This window comes from Macrosteles quadrilineatus, unplaced genomic scaffold (assembly GCF_028750875.1).
Source record: "Macrosteles quadrilineatus isolate MER2022 unplaced genomic scaffold, UCM_ALF_1.0 Scaffold_2__2_contigs__length_208266976, whole genome shotgun sequence".
Taxonomy (NCBI): Eukaryota; Metazoa; Arthropoda; class Insecta; order Hemiptera; family Cicadellidae; genus Macrosteles; species Macrosteles quadrilineatus.
Window position 1 is genome coordinate 193,463,422 of NW_026542595.1, and position 11,779 is coordinate 193,475,200.

The 11,779-nt window shown below is 35.1% G+C and overlaps 1 protein-coding gene across 1 annotated transcript; it reads right to left on the minus strand.

Moving 5' to 3' along the window:
- Positions 1–1,130: 1,130 nt before the first annotated feature.
- Positions 1,131–11,528, minus strand: LOC128985243 (protein amnionless-like). Its single transcript, XM_054404633.1, has 8 exons — positions 11,415–11,528; positions 10,006–10,275; positions 6,560–6,750; positions 5,274–5,508; positions 3,645–3,845; positions 2,451–2,601; positions 1,593–1,749; positions 1,131–1,241 (listed from the first exon to the last, which is right to left on the minus strand). The coding sequence occupies exons 1-8, from the start codon at positions 11,449–11,451 to the stop codon at positions 1,131–1,133; spliced, it is 1,353 nt and encodes a 450-aa protein (XP_054260608.1). The 5' UTR covers positions 11,452–11,528.
- Positions 11,529–11,779: the final 251 nt, after the last annotated feature.

Below are 11,779 nucleotides of genomic sequence, written 5' to 3' on the forward strand. Positions count from 1 at the left end.
AACAAGATAAACAAATTTGAAAAACTCCTCCGCAGGGAAATCAGCAATAAACTGTTGAACTTTTTGCACCTGTGACAGATATTTCTCGCATGTAGATTGTATGCGTTGAACACTTGAACAGGTTCAAGTTTTGTGGATACGTAACCCTTAATGACTTAACAACACAGTATGATTTTTTAAATAACATACTAGATAATATTTAGTTAAACCCATCTATATATTAATACGCAAACAGTTTTCTTTTCGGAGTTATAACTCAATAACGGCTGGACGGATTTTAACGTTTGAACTGTCAAATTATTGATATTGTCCAAATACTGTATATGTGCAAAAACGTCTCTGAATATTAAGGGCATGCCTTAGGTACAATTAAGGGCTGAAAATTCGATACGGTGGTGCTATCCGTTGACATTGGAACAAACTCAATTAACTTTGCTTACAACTAAACAAATGTGCATGGTTTGAAATAGTTCTTGAGGTTAATCACAGACTTCAGGACTTATTTTCCATATTACTTCAAGAGCAAAGCCGAAGAATTTATATTTTTATTTAAATATCTGTTTACTAAGTCTGGTTAATAAAATAAAGTATTTCCTACCCAGATGACAAATTGTTTGTAATTTATAGTTGAGTTGATTTTCCTTACATCGTATTTTACTGAATACTCATGTAGTTTTGGTTACAGTACGGTATAAAAACAACATGCAGACAAAGAATGTAATGACAATCTTAAGCGGGAAATAGGGTCACACATTGAAAACCTAAACCAATTTGTTTAACACTATGACAAAATTTGTGGGAACGAGACCTCGGAGGAGTCCAATGAGATGCTTATATATGTGCCTCTTTGATAGAGGTCAAGCTGTTTATGTTTTCGTTCCTTATTCTTTTACCAAAAGCTGCAGTTTTGCTTGGTTTTGAGCAACGGGTTATCTATTTTATATAAAACAACAATGTAATAAGATAATGAAAATATTTCTCACTTAAAAATAATGTGTCAATTACTAGTTATATAGTGTACTTTTTCATAGTGTTAGTTTTCATCTTTGTAAAAAATTATTTTTTGGGATCTTTTCCAACACCCATTTATATATCATTTGTATTATATCCTATAAGATACAGCTTGAGTTTTAAGGTTGTTCTGGATGACTAAGATCAACCGGTTTCTCGGAACCACAGCTCTCAGAAAAGTCTTCGAGTTCACTGTATATAGGGTTTTCAACAGTTACATTTCTCTGCACCTGTAAAAGAGTCAGAGCAGTTTAGACACACATTTTAAACTAAATAATAAATCCATATTTTTTTATTTTCTAATTTATTTTTTTTACTTTGGATACAATTTTGAACCATTATTATGTGAAAAAGCAAAGCAGTGACTTATCAGTAACTAATCAATAGACCTAAGATATGACTAAATTATATATCAGCAAGTAGTTAAGTGATAATCACTGTAACTCCTCACATTCGTAGAACTAAGACTGATTTCATAACTTTTTAAAAATATACATGGATAGTTCAAAAAGAATTAGACAAATCTAAGGATTAAAATTTAAAAAAGAAGCAATATTTTCTAATGCACATCTGTCACTGACCTCTCCAGTAGCTCTGTACATCGGGTTGTCAAAGGCCTGAGGAGGGGTGGGGGGAGATTGTCTCTGCTCATGTGCCACAACTACTTCCCCGGACTGGTTTTCAAACCTAGCAAAAACAAATGGCCGACCACCTGCGGGCGAAAACTGCGACCACGACCTGAAAGTTTCAATAGTGTAAAACCACCATGTAAGTGATTAAATTGTAAAAAGGATTAACTTGAATTATTTTACCACTGGCACATAAGTTTTAATCTATGAGAGCTGTCCACAAATCCACCAACTTTCGGACAAGAACTGGATCTAATCTTGCAGCTCCAGAAATACAACCAACCAACCATCTACCCCAAGTAAGGCCCGTTTTTGCATATAGCTTCCTTGTTTGCGAGTACGTCACAATGAGGCTCCTTACTGTTTACTGGCATCATTATAAATAGAATGGTGCCATTAGCAGCTCTGTAGCTGACGTGTTAACTTTGATAATAAGGTTTTAATAATTTTTTTTTATCACCCATGCAAGATAAAGTCAGTGATACTTTTCGACCATAAGGAAGCATATCCATTGCCGACATTCATCGCCGGATGAGTGAAGGTTATGGCGCTAATGCAATGAGTGAGGGTAAAGTGCAGAAATGGGTAAGGGAGTTAACAAATGTTTGAGAAAATGTCCATTTCGGAAACAATTATGTTTTTGGTGGTTTAGCCAGACTTCTCACAGAAGACCAAAAAGTAGAAGTTTATCACAGCTGTTACTAAAATATTACCCTTTACGTAAATAAGGGCTACTGTATTTTTCCGATTACTAATAAAAGAAATTCAAAAATTAAAATATACTACATTTTGAGTTTTGTTGACGATTACCAGTTCTTGGAGTAAAACACGACAATCGCAGCGATTGTGATTGCAGCAAACACCATCAAGGAGAGGAAATGTACAGCTACATGAGCAAAGGAAATAGGATACCAGATGTGTCCTGACACGAATAACTTCTCTACTCTCCAACCCATGACATCTGGAAACAGATATGAACACAGTTAAAACCTATTTGCTGGCTCTCTTCATGTACAAGGCATGTTTTTTAAGTAAGTACGGACCGTTATTAAATTTCTTTGTACCAGCTCTGCGATTGGCATTTTTGACATTTGTGCTAAGTATGTGCATCTATTGGCAAGACTGCGCCAGAAATCCGGCAACAATCGGACGTGTTTACATCTGGTTTGGAGCATTAAAAATGGTGTCCCCAATTGATACTGCCGCCGACTGTGAAGTGCACACTGTAATTAGATTTTTAAGTGCTAACTGTGTGAAAGCCATTGAAATTCATCGACAGATTAGTGAAGTGTTTGGTGAGAACATTGTAAGTGACGGAATGGTACGCAAGTGAGTAAGGGCATTTAAAGACAGCCGCACCAACGTTCATGATGAGCAACGCAACCGGATGTAAACATGGCCGATTGTTGCTGAATTTCCGGCGCAGGCTTGCCAATAGATGCACAAACACAGCATAAATGTCAAAAATGCCAATCGCAGTGCTGGAACGGAGAAATTTTAAAATGGTACTTACTTAAAAAACATGCCTCGTATCTGAATCAAATAAAAACCATCCAGCACCATTAACAGACAGCTAAAAGACTTTCTTCTATTTTTTCCGATCAATGTTTAGGCAATGTATTTCCCATTTCACAAAGTACTTTTTTCTTTTGAGATTTTCCCACATCTCCTTCCTACTGGGCTGTAATTGAACATCTTGAGTAAAATTCTGCAATCAGCTATTTATTTAAAATGTTACCTCCAGGTCTCTCAGTATTATTGTATCTTTTTTTAGGCTGTATGTATTTAATTATCTTCTTACTACTTCACACCTTATTACATATCATCTTGAACATCTGTAGTCTTCTTTAAATATAGTTTTTTCTGCCTTATTCCTATGATGATAAATTTCCAAATAAGTTGGCTATGTTTAATATAATGTTGAACTTATTTAAAATTGTTAAGACAAAATCATTTACCGGTACTATTTAACATTCTATTGCGTGAAACATTATGACCACCTACTTTTCTCTATCAGTGATTTCAGATCATCTGCAATAGCAGAGGTTTCTCCACTATAATCTCCATTTTCTAATAGAACTATCTGTATAAAATCTCCAACTTTACTGGCATGCCAAGCTATGTCTTTGTTTTTCATAAATAAACTGATAACTTTTGTAAGTGGTAGCTTCTTTTGGTCTTTACTCCTCATGAGAAAATATGCACCTGAAACAGAGAAAGGTATTCAAAATATGTTCACTTTAATTTAAGTAAAACAATGCAGTGATGTTTCAAAATGTTAGGAAGTGGATTATTTTTTATTTGAAAGGAATAAGGATTTAAGTCATGGGAGCAGTCATTACAAATGACAAGAAAGAGAGAGGAACCTGTAATCAATGTAGATTTTCAATTTTCAATTATCAATTATCAATTATTAAAGATGGGGACGCCACTATGTGCGTATTTTAACCCAAATATGAGTGAAGGATGAGTGTAGGATGAGTGTAGGATGAGTGGCGCGATCTTGTAGATAAGCTGCAACTCCAAGGAGTCACTGCTCATTATGCAAAAATTCTTGTTTAAGTAGCTCTCTGGGAAAACTAAGATGAATATTTTTCATTCCATGATCATCCCAGTTACTAAATACTAAGTAATAATTGAAAGACAACAAATATCTTATTATTTAATGCAAACAATTAAGAAATTGATTTTTGTGTCTAATTTTACAATATTCGTTTTTTGTGCACTCTTGTAAAAAGCACAGACAAAAATACTGTCATCTGAATTTAACAGTACTAATTCAGTTATATTAGGATTGGATACTAATTTTACTTTATACCTTGTTAAAGCTAGACTTATTAAGTCAGGTAGTTAGCATCTCGCACATCAGTGTAAGAGTGACTGGTTCAATCACCATCAAATCCTCAAAAATTTGAGAAATTTTAACCACTGTTCCTCAAAAGTGTTTATGATTCTTTAAAAAAGACGATGAGGTAGACAGTAACAAAAAAAACACATAGAGACTAGATAGTTTTCTAACGTGATGTTTCTCTCGCTAAAGAATGTATTCACTTTTCCTTATATGTAGTTATAGTGGGAAAGTAATCACCAATTCTCGCCAGCAGATTGCTCAAGTCGGCATGCTAACAAGTTTCCAGGATAGAAAAATAATTTGATCTATTTAATAACTTACCACAAATAAAGATTTGTATGGACAAAAATGTGGTGTAAATCAGGTGTGAACTCGAGAATCAACAGCCTACTCATCATCATTGCTCATGATTGGGGAAAACTAATTTAATTTAATTTAACTTTAAATTATATGCCCTTTTTTTAAAAAAAAAAAAAAAAAAAAAAATTCTCTGAATCAAAAATTGTAAACCAAATAATTGTGGTAGTTTTATCAACCCCAAAAGCTAAAATCCCTATCATGGTCCTTGCGTGCTCACCCGACCGCGTTGGACTCAACAAGTTCAACTCGGCCTGCAGCGGTCTAACATCATTTTAAACCTTGCTAATTATTTAGTAAAATCTGGCAACCCACTATTAATATAGTCTACTGTATCACTCTTTAACACCCAAACCCTAGCATATTTTAACTTGGGCTTGACCAGGTTCTAACACCCTATAAAGGCCCTGCAGTTAAAGAATTACCACAGATATGGCAGCAGAAGCCAGAAGGTTTGACTGGCTGTTTGCAGAGAGGTAAAGGACACACGTCTGTGCAGATCTCGGAGTGAAGGTACTCGTTGTGACACTCGCACCAAGTGTCCTCCTGACAGTTGGTAGCACTGATCACCAGGTCTGGAGCGTCTCCGTCTGGCTTGTGAAGCTGCCACGAGCTCTCATCTTGACTAGAGTGTTCATACCAGTCGAAAGAATCAATCATCTGAAAACAGCACTGTGTGTAAAGTGTAATGCTCTATCTAATATCTATGCTTTGTTTCACATTCACTGTGGAGTAAAGAGTGTCATGTAGTGTCAGTCATGTTTTTCACATAGCAGTTTCAGCAACACTAGTTGTCCTAAAAACATCATAACCTTCAAAACACTAAACCCTTCATTGGTGTCTTTGATTTTAAAACACAAGGAAATTTTTATTTTTTTTACTTGATTTTTTCGGTGACACAAGGAATTTTAAGAGCGGGCCAAACAGCTAGTTTTATATTAATACAAAAAGGCATCAAAACCACATATAATCAATATAATTGTGCATTAAATCAATAAAACCTCTGACTTAACATATTTATAAAATAGGAAAAAAACAATAACACCATTGGTGACACACGGAACTATACTCCTGGAATCCACAGCATGAGCGGTAAAACATGGAGGCGTGCTCCGTGCTACGCGACTCTTCAGGCTTTAACTGATTAATAGGGGTAGTGCGGGGGAGGGCGAGAGCAAAATAATGTTCAATCGGTTCCAGAAGGAGGCACATGAGGTACGGTTACTCTTGAAACTGCCGGCTGGAGATAACACATATTTTTCTTTATAAACACAAATGGGCCTGGGGAAAACTCTGTGGTGTCCTCTACCAAGTGTTAATTTTTTTTCTTTATGCTTTTTTAATATTACCTTACTAATTTTGATTTTCCACAATGTTTAGGGTAGGATTGAGATAGTTATGTGACACATTTCTACCCTAAGGATTATAAAAATAATTAAACTAGATCACTAAACTACATCACTTAATAAAAGTAAAAAATGTGAATCGTAACAAAACAAAACCCCCTACAGACTAAAGCACAACAAATTATCAAAACTTCTGAAATGTATTGAAAAGTTAAATACTCGTTTAAAGAAATGATAATGAATTAATTAGCCCATTAACAATGTCTTGCAAATTTAATAAGGCAAAATAGATCCTTTACGTGGCAGTGCATTCTTCTCCAATAAACATCAGTGCTATCTTTATTTCTAGAGTAAAACAACCTTACCACTCCGTTGATTTCGAGACTCCCAAGTTTCAAGGTTGGAGGTGTGATAATGTTGAAGGTTGATCCGGGAGTAAATTTGACATCCTCCTGGGTGCAAGGGACCCGCTCTAGATCTGGGGTAGCCCGGGTCCACCGGTCCCAGTTGCTTGGGTCGACCCATCTCATAGGTTGGGTGTGTTTGAAAATTACATCTGTGAAACAAAACAATTTGCTATCAGTTTACCAGAATTATATTATATACTTTATTAATCTGGAAGTTTTGTTTGTAAAATAACCTTTTGAGACCAAAGTATCATCTATTGATATAACAATGCCTTTAGTCCACTTTTTTCATCTTATGAACTTAACCCTTCACGGAAGGGTGATGGATATATCCGCCTAAGTCTTTGGCGATATAGGACAGGTGGCAGATATATACACTTATGGTTTTTGATGTTCCAGACGGGAAGCGGATATATCCGCCTTCTCTTCAGACAGACTGGCAGGTTCTTGAGCAGTAACCAGATGTTTCACGGTACCAAGGCGCCACTTTCCTGCTCTCTCCATGGCTGCGCTCACTCCCGCACTCCCTCTTCTATCCCGTGCCAACCCCTCTCCCGCGCAACCCCTACATCTCCTACACTCCCCCCTCGACGTTTCACACTCAACACTATGTTGTCTTTATTTATTGTTCACATAGTGTTCCTTATTTATTGCCTAATGTTGTCATGGTCATATCTTCAAAGACGGGTGGCGGATATATCCGCTGCTTTTCTACTCATCTGCGGACGGGTAGCGGATATATCCGCATAGTTAAAAAGGAGTAAAAAATTATTTTGACACTGAAAATGAAAGATAGATTTTAATATTTCACAACGAAATTGTGAGCATCCCTTGAGGCTGCAGTGAAATAGTGGACTTCTTTCACGATCACGGAGACATCGTCTGCATCTCCTGCTTTCACAATGTCATCGTGAACATCTTCCGAGGTTGCAACAAAATTAGGGACATCTTCTGCAATCGCATGGAATCATTATTGTGTCCTGCAACCGTGGTGAAATCATGAACGTCTCTTGAGGTCATTGAAAAATCGTTAACATCCATCCCAGTCTCAAAAACGTTTTCATCATCTTCTGCAATCGCAGTGTAATCGTGATCTTAGCAGGCGCTTTTGGCGATTGCAAAAATAAAAGTTCAGCTCACAAATCAAACTCCTTAACAGATTATCAATCAATGAAATTATTTTTTGAAATTCTTTCTGTTAGGGAAATGCGGCACTGACAACACCTTAGATAGCTCAGGAATTTACCAGACCTAAGTGTCTACTGCAATATGAACACTAGTTAACCCATATGATAATAACAGCTGTGATAATAACTACATAACGGAAATTACTAATTTTTCATCAGCGATCCTCAACACTTAAAGATAGTTACTCTAAGTCATAAGTATACAAAACCAGGTAATAATAGAAAAAAATAAAGCATTATAAAGCAAACTGTTCAAGTATATTTTTTCCAACCATTTTCATTGGATTTTAATTTTTCTGTCAAATTCATAAAAGCCTACACCCCAAATTGCTTTTATTTTTTTATTAGAATTGACATATTCCTAACAGTTGACAAAATGGTGTATTGGTAAATGAGAGAAAATAAAAGGTGCAAACAATAGATGGGTCGTAAACATCTGACCTGTACACAACCGTTAATTATTGCAACAATAAAACATGGTAACAATGCAACAATAGCAGTGAAAGGACACTGTCCAACAATCATTGTGTTGAATTGTTTGTTTTCATCTGATAGCTTCCCTGATAGGGAATGATTCTAATTTATGGAAGTATCACCCATTGTACAAAGAACATTTGGCTTGCCTTGTTTTACAAATGGGCAATATTTGTGTTTTATTTACATTTTGATTGGCAATAGTCTGATTTTAGCTTTTAACAGGGTGTTAAAACAAAATTTTAAATTTTCAAACACCAATCTCAGAAATGTTATTAATATTTGCATAATATTGATATATTTTTTGTATTCTAAAAGATTTTTAAAGAACCCTAGAAACAAAGTTAAAAGATGAGACTATGCTAGTATAAATAAACTGTGGACATAAAATTATTATTTCAACTGTCATTATGTTAAAACTTAATTTTCCTTGTTTTAAAAATACAATAAATTACAACCCAAATCCCTTTTTTTTCGGTTTAAAATAAAACATCTGAGATACGTAGCAATAATTTGTAGCATTAAATCATTTAGGTACTTTTGGATACTTAAATACACATCCCATCTTTATCAAATAAATAGACCGGATTTATCAAATTTTGTTTTTAAAAAACATAGTAGAATAAGCCAAAGGGCATGTTAATGTCTGCAATTATATTTTTCCATAAATACTGCAATAGTTTATTTGACATAAAAGTGCTCTTTGCACTCTGTTGGTGGAAAAATTCACTTTGGTAATTTTTATTCTACAACTTTAATATGTAGCCTAAATTAAATGTATTGTTCAATCCAAAGTCAATGTTTTAATTGTACAGTAGATCACACAAACAACAAGACTCTCAATAGTAAGTCACCTTTGATAATAAGTAACATTTAAAAACACATTTATTTTGTAGTATGTAACTTACCCCTAATCTTAGCTATTGCAAACCTCAATAAGAAGTCTACCTTGATATCAAGTCCTATTGGATAATCTCTGTGAAAAACTTTCTATCAAGGTTCTACTGCAGTAAACAAAATACCCCCGCCGCAGCAAAACCTTTAGACTAAGCGAATTTCAACTTGTCTGATTACATTTTTACTAAAATATTTCCATAAATAAGACATATTTTTTTTTCAATTTAAATAACATTAGATTTAACGAGTGCTTAGGTTTGCTGCTACGGGGAGGGTAAAAAGTGTTTTTTGACCATACGTCAATAGTATAAGATGAAATAATTAAATTTGCAAATTGTATCAACATATATCCATCCATACACAAGTAAACTACAACAGTTTTAATTTTCTTCATAAGAATAACATGGGAATTTTAAAATACACTATTTTTGAATTTTTTCCGTGACCATTAGGCATACAACTAACAGCGCTTCAATATACTAAATTATTTATTTTTAAGCTCTACAAAACAGTTTAAAAAGAAATAGAAAATTTTTTTTAGGGTCAAAAATGGGAAAACCCCATTTTTACCCCATAAAACCCCGTTCCCATGGTCCAATTATGCTGGTTCGCGAACTCGTTTGAAAAAACGTAGGTTTACACTTTGTACAAAATTTCATCGTAGCCGGATCATTTTTGCTTGAGTTATCACGCTAACGGACACACATATATAAATATGAATTTGAACGGATGGTGTTTTTGGCCTCTAGGGACCTAAAAAAAAAAAAAAATTAAATTGGTCCCGGGTCCAGGAAAAATCCTTGCAAACATAATCATAACTCTACCACAATCACCACTATGGGGTACCTTGTCCGCTACACTTGGCTGTACGGTTGGCCGGTGTGAGGTGTACACTTCCATCCTTTAGTAGTACAAGCTCTACGTCATCTCCCAGTACCATGCCAGAGACGGAGGTCTGTCGCTCAGGCAATTGTAGTACCAGTGGGGCAGAGCTCTGGAGGATCATCCTGTCCGCGGGACACGGGAGTCGATGGGGAGACCAGTTGTTGGGGTTGTTGAGGTTCAGGTTGGTTTGCCATGTTCGAACAACACATTGTACCTCCAGCGTCTTCAATGCTGTAAATTAAGTCGTAGGTTGAAAAGTTAGAATGGTTTGGTAGCCAAAAAATATGTATATAAATTGGTTTAAATACCTGCTTCTATGTAATCCAATAGTCACAATTAATGTCACGCAACTAGTTTCGACTTCATGAAGAAGTCATCTTCAGGCGTCCAATGGATGTCAAATGATAACTTCATCAGAAGTGATTATTATAGTACTTATATGAATGTAGAGTCTAGACGCCACATTCACCCGGTCGTGACGCATCATCCTTAAGTTACCGTACCTTTAATTTGTCTTATTCGCAATGTAAATGTATCTTTTTATGTAACTATGTCCGTGTTCGTGTGCATATTTGTGTGTGAATATGTGTATCGACGACCTTCTGATGAAGTGATTATTTTGACATCCACTAGGTGCCTGACTTCTCCATGAATTTGAAACTAGTTGTGTGACATTAATTGTGACTATTGGATTACATAGAAGCAGGTATTTAAACCAATTGATATATTCAACTAAAATCCGGAGGCTAACAACAAAAATGAAAAAATATATATAAATATACGTCTAATAACACTTGTAATAATATATTTACACTTATACTGTTGACTGTTGCCTATTGGGTCGGATGATGATTGGAGTGTCCAATCGAAATCGATCACCACTTACCACCTTTTATATGTATTTATCGTCTTGTAGTCAACTGTACAAGTATAATTATTAGAAGTGTTATTAGATGTATATATTTTTGTTTTTTTTTCAGGCAATGAAACAGACGATAAACTAAGAACGTTGCTGGCCAAAGTAAAACTAAGAAATAAAAAAATGTTAGTAGAGAGTACGAGAGTTGCATTTTTCAGTCATTGCATAACGATATTTGCGAACACAAACATTTTTAATAGATAGTAAAAAGAGGAGATTTTTCACTTATTTTCATAAATTTCCCTTAGCTAAATTTTGAACATCAAAATCTGGTAATCTCCGGGGTAATCCGGCGATATTTCAACAATCCCATTCCAATATTTTCCCCAAGACATGAGTGTTGTTTACCTAAGACGTCAAGACACATTTACCTAAATCAACATATATTGAAAGCGATTCGAGCAAGCAAATAAATAAATAAACTAAATATAAACATACTCAGTTAACTTACCAAACAGTAGAAATATGAAAGAGTATAACACAGTCATTATGTACTGGGTGGATGGAAGTTAGGTAACATCTGCTTTAGTATCTGTCATTTGGTGATTAGACTGATTACATCCTCCTGGGAATAATGTTCTGCTGATACTATAAGAAACAGACACAGTGAAATTAGTATTATCCATAGTACTTATTCATTTAGATAGGTTTTTTGATTGGGTCCCCTTATAAATTTAACAGCTTAATACTGATTACTCTCGCAGAGTGGTGTCTGTCAATTGTTCCAAGTGAATACTTCTTCTAGGTCCCTTAATTGCCATTGGCTGTATGGGCTAACTAACAGTCCTGACGAAGGAACACGTCGGTCTTAGTCAC

Excerpts from the sequence above, each read along its gene's own strand:
- LOC128985243 (XM_054404633.1), bottom strand. The coding sequence starts at position 11,451 with ATGACTGTGTTATACTCTTTCATATTTCTACTGTTTG. Across the intron at positions 10,276-11,414 it reads TTTCATATTTCTACTGTTTG|CATTGAAGACGCTGGAGGTA; the intron begins GTAAGTTAACTG and ends CTTAATTTACAG. Across the intron at positions 5,509-6,559 it reads GTCTCGAAATCAACGGAGTG|ATGATTGATTCTTTCGACTG; the intron begins GTAAGGTTGTTT and ends TGCTGTTTTCAG.